The sequence below is a fragment of the Lactuca sativa genome, chromosome 8, assembly GCF_002870075.4.
Source record: "Lactuca sativa cultivar Salinas chromosome 8, Lsat_Salinas_v11, whole genome shotgun sequence".
Classification (NCBI taxonomy): Eukaryota; Viridiplantae; Streptophyta; class Magnoliopsida; order Asterales; family Asteraceae; genus Lactuca; species Lactuca sativa.
This window is the reverse complement of record NC_056630.2, coordinates 152,753,116-152,778,910: the sequence shown is the minus strand read 5'-3', so window position 1 is coordinate 152,778,910 and position 25,795 is coordinate 152,753,116. Positions and strand designations below refer to the sequence as shown.

Genomic DNA, 25,795 nt, shown 5'->3' with positions numbered 1-25,795 from the left:
GTTGGGATACCAACCGAGGACCCGATTTCACTTAGGAGAGCAAGAACCAATCGATTAGGAAGTTCCCACCTCATGACTCGATCATTCGTACCTACTTCCTTGCCTAAATTCTAATTGCGGGACGAAATTCCCTTTAACAGGGGGATGATGTGACAACCCAAGATTTCTATTCTGAACAAACCATATCAAGCCAATAGAAGTTAGAACAGTTACAATGAAATTCCAGACTTCGGGTATAAGTTTGAGTATTTCAGGTTTAGCACTTAAGGAGATATTAGGAGAGTGGATGCACTAGGGTTTTGTGCAACACTGTTATTCCAATACTCTATGATATTAGAGTTCATTCCAGGAATAAAATATTTTCTGCCAAAAATCCCAGGACTATATATAGAATTCTGAACCATATTCATTCATTAGTTACATTTCCAACTAGAGAAAAGCCGAATTCTCTCTCACGGATCTTCGAGTTTTTATCCCAAATCGTGAGTACTTCTATCTAGTTGTATTATATAGCTTAGGTTGTGTTTAATAACATCAAAATCATGTCAAAACACTAAGATCTGTGAGTTTACCGCCCAAGAAGACCTTGGGGAGTAAACTCCTTTTTAAGGGCCAAAGTGTGCCCAATGTCCCTCAAAGCCTAGATCAATGAGTCAGTTCATTCATGAGTCAGTACTTATTACTACGAGAACATATACATTACATTACTATGAGAACATATACAACTATACTAGAAGAAGAACATATACAATTATACTAGGAATATAACATATACAATTATACTAGGAAGAGAACATATACGATTATACTAGGAAGAGAACATATACAAACAATACTAGAACGAGTAACAGTACATTACATATACATGAATACGTTAACAATTGTGATCCACTGTATCGGAGCATGCCTTCAATGTCATGGCCCGAGTTGTAGCCAGAGTCTCTTGGAGGGAGAGTGTGAGTTTGCGTATAGATCTATACTGGATTGACTATCCTACACCTTGCTACTAGCTACAGCCGGACCTGCAGGTCTGCGGGTGCCAAACGTCATACCTTTTTACGACCTACATTTGTCGTTGTTATCCAGTCGATAGTATGGTACAATTAATCAAATGATGCCTTAATATAAATCCGGTTTAAGGTAGTTAGTACAGCAGTAGTTCCTATTATACAACACTACAGTACTACATTAATTTCCCCTTTACATATATTTAGTGATCATTTCACTTAAACATTAAATGTACAAACTATATTTTGTTAATGATAGTTACGCTTGGGAAAATTACACGCTTTTACAAGAAACGAATATTTAGAACAGTTAAGTCTTGGTAGAAGACTACATTGAGAATAGTTAGGTCGTGGTAGAAGACACCCTTATATAATAGTTGGAATCATAGGGATTTCTAGGGTTTTTCAAACGTTTACAGTTGTTTTACAAACATTTTTATACTTACAGTTCATATACATTTTTATACTTACAGTTCATATACATTTTCCACACTTACAGTTCATATACAAACAATTTCTTACATATACATTAAGACACTAAAATACTTATGATCTCACCAGCTTTAAAGCTGATACTCTCTTTCAAAATTACTTGTATCCTCAGGTCAACCATAGACAGGTACCGATGCAAGGTTTAGAGAAGACGGAGCTCGTTCAAGATTCATCTTTCATTTTGATTATACTTTAGTGTTTATCATAATTTGTCAGAACACTTGTATTAAAATTATATTATTAATGCAATGGATGATGTTGTTGCTTGTTTACTACTTTTCATTGTTGTGATACTGTACATGACGTCCTCCGCCCCAGAATGTTTCCGCCGTTTTTGGTTTTGGGGTGTGACACATACGACCACCCACCGAAAGACATTTAGCCTTCCACCCTTCTAATTTGGAATGAAATCTATGTACAATGGAAGACCACCCATTAACACGTGACATATTTTGGCCCACCGGAACCCCAAGATGTATAAAAGGAATTGACTCAGAAGCACAACCCATATATCTAGCCATATCCGAAATCTGGGAGGAAGAGGCCCCCCAACTCCAATCAATTTGCTTTTTTGCAAATTAATTTTTAAGTCGGAAGCCATTTAGAAACATCTCAAAATATGGACCAAATGAGTCGCATTATCCAAACTCCAGCGAGAAAGCAGAACTACATCATCCGCATACAGGAGATGAGAAATCTCAATTCCACCAATAGAGATCCCTTTGAAAACATTAGACATCCGAGCCCTCTCTAACGCCACATATAAGCCCTCCATAGCTAAAATAAAAAGAAAAGGAGACAAAGGGTCTCCCTGCTCAATCCTCTCTGAATCTGGAACTCTTTAGTAGGGGATCCATTAACCAAAACCGAGGCTCTTGCAGATCTCAATAACTCTAAAATCTACCCACACCATTTAGAACCCAAACCCATAATCTGCATGATCTCAATACGATAGTCCCATGAAATTGAATCATATGCCTTTTCAAAATCAACTTTCAACATCATGAGAGGATTTTGCGAACCCTTGCACCAAGAAACCACCTCATTAAGAAGAAAGGGCACATCTAAAATTTGTCTACCCTTAATGAAGGCAGACTGCTCCAAACTCACCACCGTCCCGATAACCTTAGCTAACCTATTAGCCAATAGTTTGCCAACAATTTTATATTGGCAACCTATTAAACTAATAGGTCTAAAATCTTTTACATTCTTCGGATCTCTGACTTTAGGGATGATAGTAAAGAAAGAAGCATTGCACCCCAATGGAATATCCAAATGGAAATAGAAATGAGTAACAAAATCCACCACATCATCTGCAATAAGATCCCAATACCTCTTAATGAACCCAAAAGAAAAACCATCAGGACCGGGAGCTTTTGAAGAGCCACAATCCCAAACCGCCCGTTTAATTCCGTCATGGGTAAAAGGCGCAAGGATGAATTGAATCTGAGAATCCGAAAGAACAGAAAAATGAGCAACATCAGTCTTCGGTCTCGGCCCCTGCGGACGAGAAAAAAGATCTTTATAGTAAGACCGAAATTCCTCTTTAACCATAATCAGATCATCCACCCACACCCCATCAATAAACACACCTTGAATGCCCAACTGACATCTCTTTCGATTAACCGTTCCATGAAAGAAACTAGAGTTTTCATCACCCTCAATACCCCATTGCATCTTAGCTTTTTGAGCTACGTAAACAAGAGCTAAATGATCTAAATCCTTAATCTCCTTCTGTGTCGAAATTCGTTTCTCACGTAAAATAGTTGAGCCATTATCATTCATGAGCTGCATATCGATATCTTCTAGTAAATCTTGTAACTCCTTCCGTTTTGTACACCTCTGATCTCGGGAAGAGGAGTTCCAATCCCTGATGCCATATTAAAGAAATTGAAGTTTTTTCTTAAAAATAACCCAGGGATTAGAAGAATCAATCCCCCTCAACCAAGAATCGCGAACCAACAGGTCAAATCCATCCAAATCAAACCAAGAGCGAAAATACGAAAAGGGTAAGGGTCATAATCGACTCTGTGCTCCAGAAGAAGAATAGGGCGATGATCAGCAATCTTTTTTTCCAACACCATACCATAAATATATGGAAAAGCATTCATAACACCATCAGTCACCAAAAATCTATCCAAGTTGCTAAACTTAGAACCCCCCTTGTGACTCTATGTAAATCTAGGCCCTCCCATCAGAATATCAATTAAATCAAGATGGTCAATGAATTGGTTAAAATATCTAGCCGTGACAGGATTAAACTGGGACCCCAATCTCTCCGACTCATCCCGAACAACATTAAAGTCTCCCATTAAGACACACTCTCCCTGAAATGAACTAATCATATGGTGAAGACGATCCCAAATAATTCTCTTAGATCCGACATCTTGAGGAGCATACATCGAAATAAACATAACCTCCAAATTTTTTCTCAACCACCTGGCTTCAACCGCAACAAAATAATCAGAAATAATCACTGTTTTTTTAGAAATGTAGTCGGGATCCCAAATAACAATGATGCCACCCGAGGCTCCCCGAGAAGGAGAGAAAGCATGAGAAAATGATAAATTGCCCCAAAAAGACCGGATCGCAACCAAGTCCATTACCTCCATTTTAGATTCTTGTATAGCTAAAAAGTTAACCTTATGTTTTTTATATAGAGATTTAACCCACACCTGTTTATCACCACAACCCGCTCCTTGTAGATTTATAGAAAGATAATTCATGGATTAACTTGTCTTTACACGTACCCTTCAACTATTTCTTTCACTCGATCTAAACAACCATCCATATTATACCCCATTGCTCTTCCAATATCAAACGTTTTTTGAACCTCGTTAAGAAACGAATTATTGTTAATTGATCCTTCGGAGACCCCACCTTTACCCACCAAACTAGAAAAACCCGGAGGGTGTGTTAACTCGTCTTCCGAATCCATAACCCCCGAGATGCGACCAAACCCACCCGAGAAACTAACCGGAATTGCACCATTTTGTTTTTCTGTTTTTTGACCTTCTGTATGTGACGAGGCTGAGTGAACTGAGGCTGAAGAATTAACATGACCAACAGCAACAAAAGTTGAATCAACAACAACAGCAGGAAAAGTTGCTGGTGTTGGAATTTTCGTGACAGCACAAGCTTTAGCGACATCAGGGGCTGTCATGTGAGGAGGTACAGAACTCGCATTAGCATCATACAACTCAGCAAAATTATTGGAATTTGGATCTTGTGAAGAAAATTCCCATTATGCCCCTCCAAGGATGTAACGACCCAAAATTTCACGTCCAAAAATTTCGTTTATAAAACGTTACTTAGAAAACGTTAACAATTAAAACATTGTTTAGTTGAACCACTTCTTATCAAAAACCAAATTAAAACCACAACATTCGATCAAACAAAATATCAGAGTATCAATCCCAGAATAAACTCGTAACTGCGGAAACAAGAGTGTGTGTGTGTGTAACGTGCTGCTACTGCGCCGGCTCCTTTCCCCTAGTTGAGGAGGTACCTGAAACCAAAACTGAAAACCGTAAGCACGAAGCTTAGTGAGTTCCCCCATAATACCTCATACCATGCAAGCATATAACAAACAACGTTCAACCAGGAGTTACGGGCCTCGCCCACACTCGGGAAGATACGGGCCCTGCCCACACTTCGCTAGTCGGGAGATACAGGCCTCGCCCACACTTGTGAAGATACGGGACCTGTCCACACTTCGCTAGCCAGGAGATACAGGCCTCGCCCACACTCTACTATCTGGGAGATACGGGCCTAGCCCACACTCCAACCTCGGAGAGATACGGGCCCTGCCCACACTCCACCGCTAATTAAATAATATACAAGTATCACACAGACGACAAGTATAAGCAACTCTATCATATTGACACATATATCATACTTGACTAAACCCAGAGATACGGGCTCGACCCACACTCTAATACTAACATCTCGTCTACACGGGTCGGCCTTGGTGCCTTAGACCCGTTCCTACTGGAAAGGAAACTCACCTCGAAATAGCTGCTAATCTGGTAGAGAACTGACTACCTACTGCTGCTCCGGAAATCCTCCGGCTGCAATTCCCACAACATACTCAATCAATCACTGCTAACTATCTATTGGGTAAAATGACCATTTTACCCCTGATCATGACATAATTCAAAGTCAGAGTCAACTTTCAGTTGAACCGACTCGCCGAGTTGGCTTGCCAACTCGCCGAGTCCCTGTCCAATCGACGAACCTGGGTCCCATTTCTACTCGTCGAGTTAGGCGCTGACTCGACGAGTTCTTCTTCTAAACTGAGGTTCAAGTCCTTCAACCTACTCGCCGATTTGTATGAACAACTCGCCGAGTTCATCTTCATCCAAAGAACACTTTATGCTGTGGCTCGCCGAGTGGTATGAACAACTCGTCGAGTCTGTTCTTGATCTAAGGAGATTGCCTTGAACTCGCCGAGTCAGGGCATGGACTCGCCGAGTTCCTCCATGGATGAGTTTGGCTTCCAACTCACTGAGTCACACCCCGTGACCCACTACACACACTCGACACAACGAAAAAGGGGACAACTCGGAGACTTGCGAGCAGACTCGCCGAGTCTGATGAACGACTCGCCAAGTCGTCGCCATGCAATCACTATGAACGCGATTTTTCTCGATTCCAGACCATGCCATTTACATATCTGGGTTCCTAGAGCATGAATGACACGTAAAGTTTCCAACTTTACGTGTAGATACTCACCAATGAGGGATTTAGGGCTCAAAATGCCTCAAAAGGGTAGATCTAGGGTGAACAAGCAACATGGGTCCATAAAGGTAACAGATCTGAGCTCCTGGAGCTCAATCTTGCCTAGATCTAAAGGCCAATCAACTTATTACGACTTATAATGCACATACAAGCTTGGGGATTGGCTCAAGAATGACTTAAATGAAGTAATAAGCATAGAAATAGGGGGAAAACGGGTTATACCTCAAAGGAATTGCTGAGAGAGCACAAAGATGCTTGGATTCCTTCCCTTCCTCTTGATCTACTCCCCTTTCACCTCAAAACCTTCAAGAACACACAACAATTGCTTCAAACTCTCAATGAACAAGCTTAGAACGAGGGTTGGGAGCTCGGGGGGGGGGGGGGGGGGAATAGGGGCTGGCTTGGGGCGGATATGTTGTTTAAATATGGTGCAAACCCCTGAACTTAGGGTTTCATCCAACAGCGATGACTCGCCGAGTCCAGGATATGGACTCGCCGAGTCGCCAACTTAAACGTGTCCCGGGGTCCCGTCTCTACTCGACGATTCGGACCTATGACTCGTCGAGTCCAAGGCTAAAAAAATGGAAAATACTCAAATAAGATTTACGTACCAGGAACCAGGTGCTACAAAGGATTTGTTTTTAATTTCCCCATCTTTATATCCATTGACATCATGATTTCTCTCATCTTTTTCTACATTTTTCATAGTGTCACAAATGCCAAACGGATCTTCCGAGATGTCATCTTTATCTTGCATAGGATTTATTTCATCATCTTCTTCAAATGGGCCATGTATCTCACGATTTTCAGAGGTGGTCTTTGGGAATTCAGATGTAAAAGACGGGAACCACCCCGACGCCTCTTTGATACGAATCATGAAGATACGATCATCAATCCGAACCTTAATCACATCCGCAATGATATCTTGGCAAGAGGTCAAGATACAAATCCGGTTCTTGTAAACATCTTCACCAAGGTCATCTTCTAGATGAGCAATTGTACCCCACTTAGCAACAGTTTTTCTAAAAGCATCTTTACTCCATGCATGTAAAGGCAATCCTTCAACATCAACCCAAACAAGTCTTTCTGGTGGCACGAAATCCCTATCCCATTTTCTTTTTTTCCAGGAACCATTGATTCAATAATTTACTAGCCAAGAAATTTTTACACGCTTCTCTATTTTTGAATTCAAACATTACCCATAAACCACCAACATAACGGATATCAAAGTCCTCAAAGCCTTCATCAAAACAAAGCATTCGGACATTCGGCAAAGTAGAATAATCTCTAACTTTAACCAAGCATGCTCGTTTATTATTTTCCACAACAAAGTCCCCCGAAGTGAGAGTCAATACCTCCTCATTTACAATCTTATTCTGTTGTGAATTGACTGAACCTTTAACTATACTAGCATATGAGTTATCCGGGGAATGTTGTTTTTCAAATATAGGAGGAATTTGCTACGATGAAGGAGCAGATTTAATCAGCCTCGGGGTTCTAGGAATTGCAGCAAATACTTTATGGTATCCAAACCAAATGTCACAAAGTTGTTTGATCATTAACTCATTGTTACACTCACCCGAAAATCTAACAAAGCCAAAACATTTACCCAATTGTGAACTCTTATTTGAAATAAACACATCAGCCACTTTTCCAATGCGGTTACAGGCACGCCACAAATCAGAAGAAATTATATAGTCTGGAAACTTGGTCACGTAAACGGAAGTTGCATTAGGGCTTACATGATAATTTCTCACAGTAGGGTTTCTGTCATGCGTTCTTGATTCAATTTTTATGTCAAAGGTAGATCGAATTTTGCTCCATGAATCATTAGACTGCCAACGGTCGGACATATTTGGAGAATTGAATTGGCCAAAATGGGACTAAGTGAAGATCTATTGGCCGGCGTTTGGAACAGCCGGGAAGGAGACGCATATTGAATCACCACTTTTCTCTCTATTTTATATACTTTCAATACATTCAAAAAAATTGAATCCTTTCGATGATAGTGATGACGATGATATTGTTCGTCTCTATGATGTACGAGTATTGCACAAACGTGCTACTACAACCAAATCCGGCTCCTAACCAGGCGTGCGGTGTTAAACAAAGATCGCGAAGAAAGGCACGGACGTTTAGTTCACAATTAGTTTGTGGATGATTGTGTCTACCAACCACACGATTTCAAAATAATGTTTCGTTAGTGGAAAAATGTTTTTGTTCGGACAGCCAACGCGCTGGAAAGCAGATATTGTTTCTTTTAAATATAGCTTTTACATAATTTAAATACATTGTTTCTTTCAAATATAGCTATTACATATTAAATATACGTTTAGGTATGAATTTTTCCAAAAGAGATATGATGTTAGAGGTAAGCGAGAATTCACAAGGTTGCAGAAATGTGCTGCTGCAATTAAGCTTATGGCAATGGGAGAGTCGCGTGATTCGATTGACGGTTATATGAGAATGTCTGAGAGAACTGCAAGAGAAAGTTTATATAGATTGGCGAGGGGTGTTGTTGAAACCTTTGGTGACGTTTATTTGTGCCAACCTCAGTTGAATGATATACAACAACTATATGTGGCGCATGAAGAAAGACATGGTTTTCCGGGTATGCTTGGAAGCATTGATTGCACACACTGGTACTGGAGAAATTGTCATGTTGCGTGGAAAGGCCAATACGCAAGTGGTCATCATGGAATGCCCTCGTTGGTATTAGAGGCTGTTGCGTCCCAATATTTATGGATTTGACATGCTTTTTTCAAGGTTGCATGTTCGAACAACGACATGAACATTCTTGATCAATCACTAATATTCGACGATATTTTGTCAGGAAAGGCACTGGATGCTCCTTTCACAGTGAATGGAAATGAATATAAGTTTGACTATTACCTTATGAATGGAATATATCCAACATATTCCACGTTCATAAAGGTGTTCCGACACCCATTAACACCAAGAGACACAATTTTCAAAAGAAAACAAGGAGCACGTAAGGTTGTGGAATGTGCTTTTGGAGTTCTGAAGTCGAAATGGCACATGGTTGAACATGCGACATGACCATATTAGTTAGACATTCTACAAGAAATTATGTATGCATGTATCATAATGCATAACATGGTGGTTGAAGATAAAGGACAAAACATTGTGGAATATTCGGCTTCGGAGCACAAACACCAGCAAATTCAACCAGGGACAGTGGAATATTTACATAGGGCTGTAGATATTTAAGATGCACGAAAACACACGCAACTTCGAGAAGATTTGGCTGATTTTATGTACGATGAAAATGAAAGTGAATAAATTAGGGGCAAAATGTAAACTTTTTTAAATGTAATGTTTTTTTTTTGTAATGTTATGTTTAATTAAAAAGGTTTTATTTAAATAACATGTTTTGATTAATTTGTTTAAAAATTAAATCGAAAAAAAAAGAAAAAAGTAATGATGACATGGAGTGTTATAACTAGGTGTCCATTTCCTCCATTTGATGTTATAACACAATATTGACATCGCATGTGAGGTGACAACTTTTGGGTGTGACAGCACTCTATATGTTTCCGAATTGTTGTCCCTGCTTTTGGGGATACTTTTTCAATCATGTAATGCATGTTCAACTATGAGATAAGGTATGAAGCCAAGGGCCCACCCTTCCCAGGCGGTAGAGGTGTTGGTCATTATGAGCAGGACGGTAAGTCTTATTATGAATTTTTATTTACTATTTTTATTTAGTTATTATAAATTCAATACCATTTCTAATAATTATTAATTATATTTGTAGTTGAACAACGTAAGAGAGTCCGAGAAAAAGCAAAAAATATTAAGCTTGAAAGAGCGCTCTTACAGAATAAGGGCAAAGCGATATACATGGACTATGATAAGGATATAACATATGATCCCTTAGGAGAGCCGAATGATATGTTTGCACGCGAAGTTGGAAAAATAATGTGGCAGATGGTCCCATTTGATAAATGGACTTGGAACAAAGTTTCCCATGCGATAAAGGATACAATAAAACAACATTTAGGGGTAAATTATTTATATAAAAATATTTTATATGGTTAATTATGACTGGTTTTTACTTGGTTGTTTTTTTTTGTAGACAAAGTTTGATTTGGATCGGATGTCCCGGGATCCAGATGTTGCTATGTTGTCAGAGAGTTTTGAAGCGTCTTTGTCAAAAGGTTATTGAGAGCGTAAAGATGATGCAACATAATATTTTTTTTGCAAGTCGGAGGATATGAGGATATCCCGAGAGAATTAGCCACCCCCAGATGATATGGATGTTGATAATTGGAGGAAAACAATCGAGTATTTTCAAACAGACGGACACATAGCTGCTTCAGAAAGGAACAAAAAGTTCGTGAAATGCAAACCATCGTGAACTGTAGGGGGTCAAGTTCATATAACAGTACCTGCAAATTAACTTATTCAAAGAGAAATAGAAAAAAACAAACAACCCTGATATTTTAACATGTTGATTGAGAATTTTACCATCATTCCTTCATCAACATCGAAGTTCATCTTATTTATCTTCAAAATGAAAACTCAACAATAAATTATTATTCGTTGTTTATATAAGTGCGTTATCTATATAGTTGAGGATGAATTACTTGGAATTACATTGCTATGTGTTAAAATTAAAACAAATAATGAGAGTAAGATGATATTTTGAAAAAAAATAAGCGTTGTTATAACATCCAATAATATTTCCTAGCAAAACAAAGAGAAGTAATTATTCTAACGCAATAAAAAGATAAAATAATGATGCCTAGTACAATCGAAACTTCTAACCTCTAGAAAAGGGCATGTTTTCATTGTTTTCACCAAAAAGATTCTCGTACAGAGACAAATCCATGGCATCAACAATGTCTAGCAAAGGTGCTTCTGCACCACCCAATGAAATATGACATTTTTAGAAGAGGAGACTGTAAAAACCAACCCGCTATTTGTGACATCCCCATTTTCACGACCTGAAAAGACCGATTTTTTTTATGCTTTATAAAAATCAGAGTACCTTTTTTAATAAAAATTTGCGGAATTTGTTCCTAATAAAACATGATAAATACGTTATCAAAGCATTTCCAAAGAAAAATATTTTTATTCAGTTTAAAACATTTGGGATGACATCGTCAATACAGTAACATAAGCATAAACAGAACTTACATTCATTATCACTAGTGATTTATATCTCCTTAATCTCTCAGTGTAATGTGACTTCATAGCAACATTTGTGATATAAATAAACTGAGTGGGTCAGGTTGGGAAACCTGGTGAGTACATAGGGTTTTCAACCCACAATAATATAATTATTATGTTAAACATCAAGCAATCAACCCAATTACCCATCCTCATTATCTTATTTACTCTTAAGGATCTACCCTAAGATTCAACTATTCCTTGTTCGTTCATTCCTAAGGAGTATCCTAAGGGATTGGCACTAAGTCTGCATAGTCGCCAAGGTTTATCTCGTTTATTGACAGTATCGTTTTCAAGAGTCCACTCGCAATACCTGCCAATTGGTTTTTAGAGTACACCGGGTGAACACATCGTTCACAACACCTACAGGTTGTGAGCCTGCTAGTGTTCCACTAGACTGTCTACAATAGTCTATGGTTGTCATCTATACTCTACAAGATGACGGGGCCATCGCTTGGATCATCGTTTGGCTCATCGTTTTGGCTCATCGCTTTGGTTCATCGCTTAAGTCATCGCTTCGCACCATATTTTATCACTCATATATCATCGCTCATCATTCATCTCATCTTTCATCGCTCATCATTTATCACATCTTTCATCGCTCATCCTTTATCTCACCTCTAATCTATCCATGTTTTACCCAACACATTTTGTAGATATAACATACATATACAGTTTAGATTATTTAAAACATGTATAAAACGTTTCATCCAGCATAGACAACAAGTATTCAGACAATATACACACATAGCACGTAATTTATATAAAATATTTCATATCTATGTGTAAGATGAAAGTAACTATGCACTCACAACACGTAATTTATATTAAATACTTCATATCTATGTGTAAGATGAAAGGGACCATGCAATCACTTGGTAAGGTGGTGATTCCAAACTCAGACAGCACTTCGTTACTCTTAAAACAATTTCCTTCGACAAAACCTAGTATCAATACCGCTAGGGTTTAGTCTAACTAACCGCGACTAATTAATAGTCTAGCTATTATGACTATTATATAAGCGTTAAACAACACTCTTATATAACTCATAATAATAGCCCAAATAATTATTTTAAGGTCCTAATAATGTTACTATAATTAATTAGAAGCTATATTAAAAATAGCGTAGGCGTAGCTCACTTACAACGGGTTTATATTAAAAAAAACCAGGATTTGCTGGAGCAGCATTTCCGAGCCGAAAGCTTTTCTTCTCGGAGCCGTCGGGCGCTCCGGGGATTCCTTCTCATGCTAGGGAGGTTCCCTAGACTTGGAAGGGGTTTAGGGAGTCTAGAGAGAAGTTAGAGAGAGAAATAAAGGCTTATGGTGTGAAGAAAATATGAAGAGTTCATCTCTTATTTATTGGGGTTTTCTCGTAGAGTAGGCCCTAAGTTTCATCTGTATCTACCGCGTACAAGCTCCATTTTCTACGTTCTTTATATACACGCGTTGGTATTTATGAGTACTACAACTTTCATTTAGACCTCGTCGGCTAATTCTCATTCTATCTCCGATTTGCAAAACTGTATCGAATTTATCGCGCTCGAAGAGTAAGGACTAAGTTTCGTCCATATCTTTCGCATACGAGCTCTATTATCGACGTTCTTTATATCAACATGTTGGTATTTACAATTACTACAACTTTCATTCAGATCCCGTCGGCTAATTCTTACTCTATCTCAGATTTACAAAACTGTATCGAATTCGTCGCGGTCGAAGAGTAGGGACTAAGCTTCGTCCATATCTTTCGCATACGAGCTCCGTTTTCGACTGCCTTTTTATCGTTTAACTCCTATTAACGATATCTTCATTTATCGTTTAGATTATTTTGTCTAAAAATCGACCGATCTAACATTCAAATTTCGAGTTGTGCACTGCTATGCTAAATCTTAGAAAAATCACAACTTCCTCATACGAAGTCAGATTTGGACGTTCTTTTTATGCACACTCTCGGTTTAACATATACTACGAATTTCGTTTAGGTCGCTAAGGCTAAAAAGTATTTTATCGTAAATTCACTTTTTACGATTCCTGGTGTCGTGCCGGTTTAGCCGTAAAACTTCGACGGGTCATAACTTCTTTGTTATAACTCGGATTTCAGCGTTCTTTATATGTACGGAACCTTTGTGACATATACTATAACTTGGGAAAGATTATTTATTTTAAATTATCTTATATCAAAAATGTCATTTTTGACGCTCATTGTCTCTATTGACTAGCCTGAATCTGCGGGCGTTACACTATTTCTCTTCAAGAACAGGTAGTTCAAAGCTTTTTGGGTAAACCTGTAAAATCATAATAAATGGAAAAGAGTGAACGTCTAAAATATTACAAAGTGCTTAAATTTAAAAAGTTTTTTTATTTTTGTTTATCTTTTTTTGTTTTAATTCCAATTTAGTTACACATTCACAACATTATACCGATATAATTTTGAAAGATCTATTTAACATGGATCGATAAACTTAGATTTATAGTCATATAGAAAAGTTTCTTTTTTTATTTATTAAGGTTTCAAACTTAAATTAATTTTCACATGTATCACAGTAACCACTAAAGATGCATTTTATATGTGTTAAACATGTTGAGTAATAAACTAAATAATAGTAAAGATTTGAATATTGAGCGGCTGATGAATAGCATTAAGATAAACCTTATGCTGAATAGAAAATATATTGTTCAAATATCTGTATAATATAATTAAAAAACGAAAATAATTTGTTATAAAAAAATAAGAGATGATGAATTTGCTAACAAATAGAAACTATTTAAACCTTTCAAAGTCAGCAACTTGATGCTCCTCATTAGATATACACAAAGTAGCCGGTGCAAGCTACAACATTCATTTTCATAAGTTCAGATTATATATTGATCATAAGTTCAAATTATCTCCAATTTAATAAAATAATACATAGAAAAATAATACCTGTCAAGGATAAAACAAAAGAGGTGCCTCTGAAAACATCATTCTATCTGCAACCATTTTTGTTGTCTCGTGTAAATTCTATAAAAAGACACAAACATTATTTATCAAAAAATAAAGATCGGATAAATTTACAATATATTTAAGAGGATAGAGGTAAGAAGCACCTTCAAATGTTAAAGTTAACCATTATTTGAATAAATAAAATCCAAATAAGAAGTAGAAGAAACGAAAATAAAGAAAGTATTTGCAGAGTTATAAAAAACGTAAAAAATTAAAATTTAATCTCCATATCATCGATAAAACCGTCAATTGAGAGGTCTGAAGAATAGACAATAAGATCAAATCCAAGAAACTGCAAAAATTAAGAATAAATTATTGTTTCAAACAAAATAAAAGCAAAGGGAAATAAAAGTAAACTCATACCTAAAGAACAATCATCTCATTATTGAGAATCACTCGATGATCTTGATCAATCTCCTTAAGGGTAGTATTAGATATAACAGTTGGTGGATAACCCCTTTTGTTTATATAACTAAAAACCTGTTTAGCTTTGCTAAAATCCCATTTTTCCCATAAACATGATAAACTCATAGTCTTGCCATCTTTACTTGTCAATACACCCTTTATCAAAGTTGACAACTCTGAAATTGACTTTAACCAAACAATGTCCTGTAGAAAAAAAAATTTATGAATACTTATGTTTCCTAAGTGATTATATCAAAATACATTGAATTTTAGGTGGTTTTAATCAAACTAAACCTTCCAAAAAAGAACGGTAAAAGCTCCTGGCTGCAAAAGCTTCAAGATTTGAACCTTCATCCTACAAAACATATAATAAAGATAAGGTATGATGAAAAAACAACAAAAAGATAATCAGTTAGCACAACATTAATCTAAATCTTTATATTTTTATTAAAAATATGACAGATACATAACCGATCATATAAGGAAAATAAAAAAATACAAATATGAAAGATAAGACATATAAATGGAATTAAAATCGTGGAAATGTACCTATATAGTGAATTGAACCCCAATATTTTGTGAAGTGAACTCCAGTTAGCTATACAATCTTCAATTAAATTGACTAACACTCAAAAGTTTTTTTTGTTGGTTTTTCACCCGGCTCAAAGTAAAAATTGGCCTTCTCATATCTAAGATCTTATTTTCTATTTATTTTTTATCAGATGCCATAACATATTGAATGGACCAAAATACCCTTCATTCTTATTGAACCATTTTTTGTGCCTAAAGAACTTAAATTCAAAGTCAAATAAAAAAAGACCATTACCCCCTTAATTCTTAAACCAATAAGTCCACATCCCTATGTAATCAACATTCCAAAATCAATTTTATGTTAAACATAAAATAACCAAAAGTAAAAACCCACATGCAAGAACAAAAAACTAACCTTTTGTTGGCATTGATTCAAAACTTTCTTGCTTACAATAATAGTTTTCGTGATATTCCTGTTTGGAATGTTAAGATAATGAGATGAACGTGAAGGAGAAAACACAGAAACCAAGATAACAAAAAACTGGTGTAAATTTAAAAAGATTCCTAAAACCAAAATTTGATTTTGTACATGAAGATATGGATAGTTATAAACATAACAACATACCTTATGAAGTATTAAAGCAGATCCTACAAAAATACCCTTTCCAAACTCCCCCTCTGTTAGCACTTTGTGATGAATATTACCAGAAACTGCACCTGCACCTGTAGGATACTAGAGCTTAAACCAAACAAATAAGTAACTAGAATTTAACTTAACATACTTACATAGTCATAATATGGCATATTAAGATCCTTACTTTAAGTGTTACTATGAGATCTCCTAGCTCATTTGAAGTACAAGACTTGATAACAGCAACAACCTATTATATACCTGAAGGAAAAAGTTATAATGAAAAAAATACAAATTCTATGCAAGTTTAAAATTGAAGTTTATAACAATAAATGCATACATCAGGGAAGAATAAAAACCAAACAATGCACTCTATACAAATGTATAAATGAAGACTAATAAATCATAAATCAAATAATCTTAATCACCAAAATTGAAAAAATACATGGGATGGATATTCTTCGACATTCATCTGTTTGGTGGATTTTTGGTTGATTATTGATTATAGGAGCAATGAAAGGATTCAAGAATAAGAAGAAGCAGATGAGATGAAGCTTTGATTTATGTATTTAGATGATCAAAGCATTGTTGGTAATGGCCATGGATCATGGGGCAGAGAGATTGGCAAGATGTGACATCACTCCAAATCGCAACCTGGTTCCTCAATCAAACTCTTCAATGTTCTGTTCATAAATGTACTGAGATACATAAAAAAATTGAAACCTAACATAACAAAGTTATTGAGCGATTCAATCAATTATGACAAAAATTAGGGTTGAAGAAACGAATTAAAATCTAGAAGGACAATTATCTGGAATGCAAGTACTTTCACAAAGGGGAGAGAATTGTACCTGGATTCAAGGTCGCATAAGGGAGAATCGATTGAAGCAAACTCTTATATAGCCGAGACATGTAGCAAAAACTGCATGATTTAATAAAAGCGATTTGCAGTTTCTAGCTTGAATAGTCTTCATGGAGGTTGTAGAATGTGGGAAGAAGACAACATGGGGAGCAGTTGAACATGATTAACCGTAATTATTGAGGCATGGACACAATTGTGGGTAGAGATGCAATCGTGGGTAAAAGAAGCAGTAACCGATCGAATGAACTGCAAACAACCGCCGAATTGGATTTTATGCGGCTCTGATCGAAAGTTCTAGGAGTTTTAAGGATTAGGATTTGGACAACGGTTTTTCTACTCACCGTCGTCAATCATACATACTTATAAAGCTAGCATTTTTTCTTGAATCTCATGTATTTGAAACCATCATTCTTTTTTCATTTTACCACATTCATTTGAAACTTCCATGACTTTTCAATTTCCTTATAATAATAATTATAATTTGGTAATTAGGTTAAATAAATATCAAATCTAAAGTGTATTCATATATAAACTAAATTTCAATATTAAAATAATATCTTTAATTTTACTTATAAAATTATGTTTTTTAACTTATTATACTTAATTTATTAGTCTTAATATACCGTTGGATGTAAACCATTATCATTTTAAAGGTATAATTTTTATAAAATACTTAAATTATTAATTAAAATATAACATTATAGACTTAACTTAAATATAAATTTTATTTAACTTAAACAACCCAAAGATTATTTTATAAATAGTTAAAAGTGATAAATTGTAGTGTCTTTCTAATCATGATTGTAAGTTGGTTAATAAGGTTAAATAAATATCAAACCTAAAGTGTAATAATAAATAGACTAAATTTCAATTTTAAAATAATATCTTTACTTCTATTTATAAAGTTATGTTTTTAAATTTTAACATATTATACTTAATTTATTAGATTTAAAATGTTGTTGCATGTAAACCATTATCAATTTAAAGCTACAGTTTTTGAACAGTTTTGACAAAATACTTAAATTGTTAATTTAAATATCACATTACATTGTCAACTTTAATATAAATTTCAATTCTGTGACATCCCCAAAATCACGGCCAGAAAAGACCGGTTTGTTTATGCTTTGTTTAAAAATCAGAGTTACATTTTAAATGAAAGTGTTGCGGAATTTGTCCCAAAACAAAAATATGATAAAGATTTATCAAAAGCATTTCCATAGAAATGTATTTCATTAAAAGACTTGGGATGTCATGTTCGTACAGATCAAAAGCATAAACAGTACAATATAGGCCTTACTACATTATTTCATATCTACAGGCCTATATCCGTAATCCCTCGTCCAAAACATCACACCTATGCTCATGCGCCACTACTTGTAATACAAGAAACTGAGTGGGTCAGGCTTGGGAGCCTGGTGAGCACATAGGGTTTTCAACCCACAATAAATAAGTTTATTAATCAATCAACAATAACCCGATTACTCGTTCCCGTTATCCTCACTTTACGTCCCTAAACACCTATCATAAGGGACCTAGCCTAAGGATCATCATCGGGACGGACACTACTGCTAAGGGGATTCCTCGGCAATAAATGTCCTAAAGGCAACCATGTGGGGGATGGAGTACACCGGTGAACACATCGTTCACAAACATCTACAGGTTGCGAGCCTGCTAGTGTTCCACTGGACTGTCTAGAAGAGTCCGTGGTTGTCATCCATACTCCGCTAGATGACAGAAACAACAACATCAACATCGAGGCCTCTCATCATTTTATCACACATCACCTATTACATCTACCCATGTTTTACCCCAACATTTTCGTATATATAAAATACATATACAGTTTAAATCATTGAAAACATGTATAACAACGTTCATCCAACATAGATAGCAAGTATTCAGATAATATGCACACATAGCACGTAATTTATATAAAATACTTCATATCTATGTGTAAGCTGAAAGTAACTATGCACTCACCTGATTAGGTGGTGACTCAGCACTCGGACAGCGCTTCGATACTCTCAAAATGATATTCCTTCGATAAAACCTAGTATCGATACCACTAGGGTTTAGTTTAATGATAACCGTGACAAATTAATTAGTCCGAGTATTATTAAGCGTTAATAATACTCGATATAACTCATAATAATAGCCCAAATAATTATTTTAAGGACCTAATAACATTCCTATAATTATTTGAAAGCTATATTAAAAATTGCGTAAGCGTAGCATACTTACAACGAATTTTAGCAGCATTTCGAAACCGCAAAACTCCTTTTTCTCGGGACTCCGGGAGCCTCGGGGCTTCCCTAGGGTGCTAAGGGGCTTAACTAGGGTTTAGGGGTGTTTTGGGGTTGTAGAGAGAGAAAGAAGTTAGAGAGAGAAGTGAAAAAGGTGTGAAAAATGATGAAGTCTCGGCCTCCTTTTATAGTCCTGCGAGGCCTCGGTACGCTGGGCGTACCTCGGACCTACGCGGGGCGTAATGGTTCGGATAAGGTTGCCAGCTCGCACTAGCTGGCTCGCACTCGTCGGATGGATCAGACCGAGGTTACGCGGGGCGTAGCTTCTTCGTACACGGGGCGTAATAGCGAGGCTTCGTGGCATGATCCGAAGCGAGATCTGAGACCTTCATCAGACGGCCCACAATGCGCCACGTCACTAGTCTCGCACCAGTTTTCGCATTTTCATACTTCAACTTTAAAAATTCGTAACTTTCTTATACGAACTCCGTTTTCGACGTTCTTTATATCCACACGAAGGTGGGAACGTACTCTACAACTTTCGTTTAGACTTCGTCGGCTAATTTTGGCTCGATTTTAAATTTTATATTATTAACGGGTCGGGACACGATTGGTCCGTTAAATCCTCATAAATTCTTCATCCGACATCCGTTTTCACCCATCTTTTTCTCGTTACGCCACTCTTAATGAGATCTTCGATTCTCGTTCAGGTTGTGTCGGCTAAAAACCGCTCGATCTAATATTCGAATTTCGGGCTGTACACTACTATTCCGAAACTTCGAAAAATCATAACTTCTTCATACGAAGTCAGATTTGGACGTTCTTTTTATCGATGTTCTTAGTTTAACATATTCTACGACTTTCGTTTAGATCACTAAGGCTAAATCTCGCTCTATCGTAAATTCACAATTCACGCTTCCCGGTATCGTGCCGGTTCTGTCGCAAAACTTCGACGGGTCATAACTTCTTCGTTATAACTCGGATTTCGGCGTTCCTTATATGTACGGAAACCTTGAGACATATTCTACAACTTTATGTAGAGATATCGGACTAATCTCACACTTTAATTTTGACACTTATTTTTATTCTCTATTAATTATACATTTATAATTAAATAATAAGCACATACCACACATAATTCACATAATACTCAAATATTTCATTTTTATTACTTCAAAAAGAGTTACAATAGTTGACCTAGACTATTACATTGACAAAAATGCTTAGCCCTGAAACCCGGGCGTTACAAATTCCACTAAAAAAACCAAATAATGTTTGTAAATAGTTAAAAGTGATAAATTATAGTGATAAATGCAAAAACTAAATTGTAATATCAGTTTAACTAAAATATTTCCTAAATATATTTATATAATCGTTAAAAATTTTCAAATAAGTAGCTTAAAATAACTTATAATAACTATAGTTAAAAATAACTCTATATAAATGATTATATTGTTACCTTTAAAATCAAAAAAATAATGTTTGATGTTTTAAATAATTATAATGATAGAAATTAAAACATTAAGAAAATAAAATTTAAAAAATTAGTTAAAAATAACAACTATAAATAATATTAAACCATATATAATATTTAATTTTATTGATGTTTAACTCGCGAGTAGAAATCATTCAAATGATTGAGATTATGACGTTATAATAGATTTATATCTTATCATATAATTAAAAATAATCAATATATTATATCAAATTAATATATGAATTATTATATCAAATTTAACAACAACGTTAGTATTATATTTTAAAAAATATATATTTGTAAAAACTTCAACTATATAGGTGTTTCTGCGCATTACAATGTCAACTAAAATATAAATTTCAGTTTCATTTAAAAAAACTAAATAATATTTTGTAAATAGTTAAAAGTAATAAATTGTAGTGATAAAAGCAAACACTAAATTGTAATTTCAATTTAACTAAAATATTTCTTAAATTTATTTTTATAATCGTTAAAAGTTTCCAAATAAGTAGCTTAAAATAACTTACAATAACAATAGTTAAAAACAACTCTATATAAATGATTATATTGTTATCTTAAAAAAAAACAATGTTTGATATTTTAAATAATTATAATGATAGAAATTAAAACATTAAGCAAATAAATTTTAAAAAATAAATTAACAATAAAAACAACTATATATAACATCAAATCATATATTATATTTAATTTTATTCATGTGTAACTCGCGGGTAGTAGTCATTCAAACGATTAAGATTATGAAGTTATAATATATATATATATATATATATATATATATATATATATATATATATATATATATATATATATTATCATATAATTCAAAATAATCAATATATTATATTAATTTAGTACATACAAATTATTATATCAAATTTAATAACAACGTTATTGTTATATTTAAAAAATCATATATTTGTAAAGACTTCAATTGTATAGCTGTTTCTACGCAACAAGGACATTCGCGTATTAATAATATCTAAAAGAAAGCTGGTAATATTTGGGCTTAATGGGCTCATTTATCACACTGCATAAAGAAATCTGATAATATTGACTATTCATAATTTTACAAATGCAACGAATATTTAGTTTTGGGCTCAAAATATTACTACAATTTTGCCATGGGAAACTAGGGAGAGCAAGTCGTCTTCAACCTTTCGATTTAGGGTTTATGTACAGAAAATTTGGGGAAGAGCTCGTGAAAAATAATGGAACCTGAAACGAAGAAGAGGAAGCTTTTCCGTCCACCCCCTCGCCGGTTAGTAATCCCCGTCACTGTCAAAGCTCTATCTTTTATCTTTTCTACTATCTATATATACCTGTTAAACCTTACTTCGTTGATTACATTACTATTTTCTTTCCTGACAATTTGAATTAATGGGATCAATATTTTATCATGACGAATCAACATACACTTGAAATACATCAAAGCTTGATAATCAATTCGGAATTACAAATCCCAATTACGTGACAGCTATTTGTTTAATTTGGGTGTTCGATTTATATCCTCGAGAAGTAATCACTTAAAAGTTATTTTCCTCTCTTTCAATTCAAATATGTCAAGCAATTACAAAGTGCATATGATTGATTGTGTTTTGATGGTGTTCCTGCAAATGTTTGAAATTCTAGGGCAACTCTTTCACCAGCTGGAAAGAAAGATCTTGCAGTTTCAACTTCAACAATAAAGCCAACTGTATGCATGTTCTTTTCAGGTGTTTAATTGACACTATTATAGAATGTTAAAGAATTCTTATATGAATTGAGAAGATGTAATGATAGGTTAATGTGGCTCAAACTGGTGTAGTCATTGATCTGAGGATTCAACAGGCTAAGAATCATGCAATTGCACAAGCTCAACAAGATGGGTCAAAAGCTAATTTCAAAATATTTGATTCTCCATTTGGGAACTTTCTAGTGCCTGTTGTTCCAACTCGTGCAGAACTTGGTGGATGATTGATCAGGTATGTTTCTCTTACATACTTGCTAATTGAGTAGCTTTTAGTTTATTTGTCTTGTGTTTTTGATGGGCATGACACTCTTGCCTATCTAAGATGAATAGAAAGATCCTTATTTAGTGTGCAAAGTTAAATTTTAATTGAATATTTCTCTAAGATGGATACATTAACAGCTCACTTTTCTAATACATAAATAAACCATAAAGTTCCATAATTCTTCTAAACAATACAAACCATTCGTAAACAACAAAAAACAATAAAAACCAAGTACCAAAACATAGCAACAATCAACCATAGCTATTTTTTTTCCCCTTTTTTCGTTTTGATCACATATTACCTCTTCAATCTCTAAAGAAAACCAATTAAACAAATGAAGTTGATATCAACTCTATAATATGTTACACATAAAAAAAGAGTTTTTCTTTAAAGTTATTACCTATTGCTATGTCGTCGTTCTCTAAAATATCATCAATGTCATCTGTAGTTACCTTCATTAAACCCAATGTTTGGTGTAAACCAAAGCCTTGACTATCGATGGTGACAAGCTTATTCGATATGGATCTAGTACAATACCGCTCATGTTAAATGTCGACTCTGTGCCAAAGTTGAAATTTGTATTGCCAAAATATCTAACAAAAAATATAAAAACATAACTCGAAAATTTAATAAAAAAACTCAAAAAACTTAATTAAAAAACTCGAAGTTTTAAAAATAAACTAGAAAATATATAAAAGTTTACTTTTAGCCATCCGAGATACTATTAGGAACCGCAAAATATTTTGTTTCCACCACTTAAGAATTTCAAAGCTGGTAGTTTAAGCAAGTTTTGGCTCATCTTATTACCTTTTTAATTTTGTTTCTATTGCTACCGAGTTGTTTTCCTCAACATCTAAAAACTCACCGCAAAAAATTTTAAACATGCCGTATGTTCCTTTGTTTGCAAATTCCGAAATGAAATAGAGTAAAGTGAAGCAAAACTCAAAGGAAGCACTCTCCCAATTTCTCTTTGCAAATTACCGTTATCACAAGAAACATTATTACAAACTTCTTGAGATGAAGAATTCAACTCTAACTTGTCAAATCTTTATTTGTACATTATAAACAAAGTTTCCAATTTATTTTTAATATTTCGAACCAAATACGCAACCTGGATCTTCTTAACTTTTTTTGAAATGAGATTTTCTTATGTTATTTTGTACATAATCATCTACCTAAATGCATGCTCAATAAATGTTCGTTTCATTGTCGAATCCAACTTAATTTCAAAATAAATGTAGTCGTTAAGCTTGTCAAAATTCCCTCGGTATTTATCTTATTTTAGTTACATCGGATTACACATCAAACAAAAATCTGTTTTGTTTTCCATACTTGTAGATGTTTGTCCACGCCTAAAATTTCCCTAAAAAGATGTGCCAACAATTTTAAACTTCCTGATACAAGCTTCGTTTTATTCTTTATTTTTTCAAGAAAAGCGACCATTAGTTTGCAAACATCAAAAAATCCGATTGCTCGGGGACTTCTAGATCACGAAAATAAGAAACATCCTCAAAATCATACTTAACAAAAACTTCTCTTAACTCCACGACAAGTTTTAACATGTCATGAGTTGAGTTCCACCTTGTTGGACAATAACACATAGACTTTTTCGATTCCACATTACAATTGTCCATGTATGTTTTAGATTTTGTGCTTCTTTGTGTAGATTGTCTAATATATCTACCCGCTTTTTGCACACACTTTACACGCTAATTATTGTCTTTTAACCTATCTTTCACAATATGATTTAAAATATGGGTCATGCACCTCACTTGAAAGTGTTTTCCACCCTCATACAAATTTGGCAATTTTTGACTCAAAACTCAACTACTCAAGTGTTTTATCATTAGGAGATGCATTATCTACCCGTCATAGTCTTAAGACCCGAGGGTGTGTGCGGGAAGGATCCTTCACTTTTTGCCTGCCACGTCAGCCTTTCCCCTTACTTTTCTTTCCCTCACCAAAACCTAGGGTGTGTATGGGAAAAGATCTTTCACTCTTTTTAATATATATATATATATATATATATATATATATATATATATATATATATATATATATTTCATACAAATATTATACTCATTTTGCAGGGAATTAAAAACCATGAATTTGGATATATTTTATATAATTTTTTAGTAGGTATATAATTTAAAAAATATTTAAAAACTGAAAAAAAAAAATAAAATAAAAAAGAAAAGCCTAACCAACCAAAACAGGAGAAAGAATGCGAGATCTTTATCCCTACTCCCTTTCCGTACCTTCTTTCCTGTAGGGACGGTGCAGTGTTCCAATGTGCACGAACGCCTCACGTACCCCCTTCTCGCGATGCTCCGTCCGGCCTAATAAATAACAATCTTATACCCAAACCTTGTATGCTTTCTGATAAAATATGCCCATATTATCCATATATGGATATCAATGGGTCTAAACTAATAAAATGTTTGTGTATCACCCAATCATCATCTATAAAGTGTGTCATAACAACGTTGTAGTTAGACCTTTTGATATGCATATATCCAAGTGTTCGTAGTCAAATGAAGTGTGTTTGTGGGACTACTCAAGTAAGCCAAACATTTATTTTTTCTTCAATATAGTATTTAGCAACATCCCTACTAACTTCTTTATAACGCGATAACCAACTAAACTTTCTATTCAATGCATTAGTATATTCAACAAAAGCTTTATTTTTAATTAGTTTGGAAGATAATTCACCTATAACAATCAAGTTCTATAAAGGTTTTTTTATCCTAGCATAATCATGTTTCCATGTTTGTACACGATCATCCCCACTTGCTTTTTTTTTTTTTTTTTTTTTTTTTTTTTTTTTTAACTTATATACTTTTTTTCATATCAAATTTCGTTTTTTTTTTCTCGTAATTAGAAACATTTTTTTAAGTTAGAAGTTTCGTATCTTATTGGATAGGCTTTGTGAACCTTGATGCAATACAATTAGAATTACATAAACTATACAAATAGAATTAAAATTACATATTACATAAACAATACAATTATATCGTTTATGCAATTGTAATTGTAATTATATTGTTTACATAATTACAATAAATTTAGAATTCTAATTGTATCGTTTATATAATTATAATTGTATTGCTTAGGGTTCTTAAAGCCGATCCAGTAAGAAACGAAACTCCAAGCTTTAAAAAAATCAATTTCCTAATTATGAAAAAAATACGAAAATTACGATGCAAAACAAAGTATATA

General features: G+C 34.5%; 1 protein-coding gene and 1 long non-coding RNA gene across 2 annotated transcripts; one reads left to right on the top strand and one right to left on the bottom strand.

Moving 5' to 3' along the window:
• The first annotated feature begins 8,250 nt into the window (after window positions 1-8,250).
• Window positions 8,251-9,299, top strand: LOC111913112 (uncharacterized). Its single transcript, XM_023908841.1, has 3 exons — window positions 8,251-8,388; window positions 8,550-8,951; window positions 9,006-9,299. Exons 1-3 carry the CDS (start codon window positions 8,251-8,253, stop codon window positions 9,297-9,299), a joined length of 834 nt encoding a protein of 277 aa, XP_023764609.1.
• Window positions 9,300-12,802: 3,503 nt separating this feature from the next.
• Window positions 12,803-15,519, bottom strand: LOC111913109 (uncharacterized). The gene is made up of 6 exons (XR_002857426.3): window positions 15,370-15,519; window positions 15,115-15,175; window positions 14,779-15,024; window positions 14,356-14,707; window positions 14,204-14,262; window positions 12,803-13,717 (listed from the first exon to the last, which is right to left on the bottom strand). It is a non-coding gene; the product is annotated as an uncharacterized LOC111913109 (long non-coding RNA).
• Window positions 15,520-25,795: the final 10,276 nt, after the last annotated feature.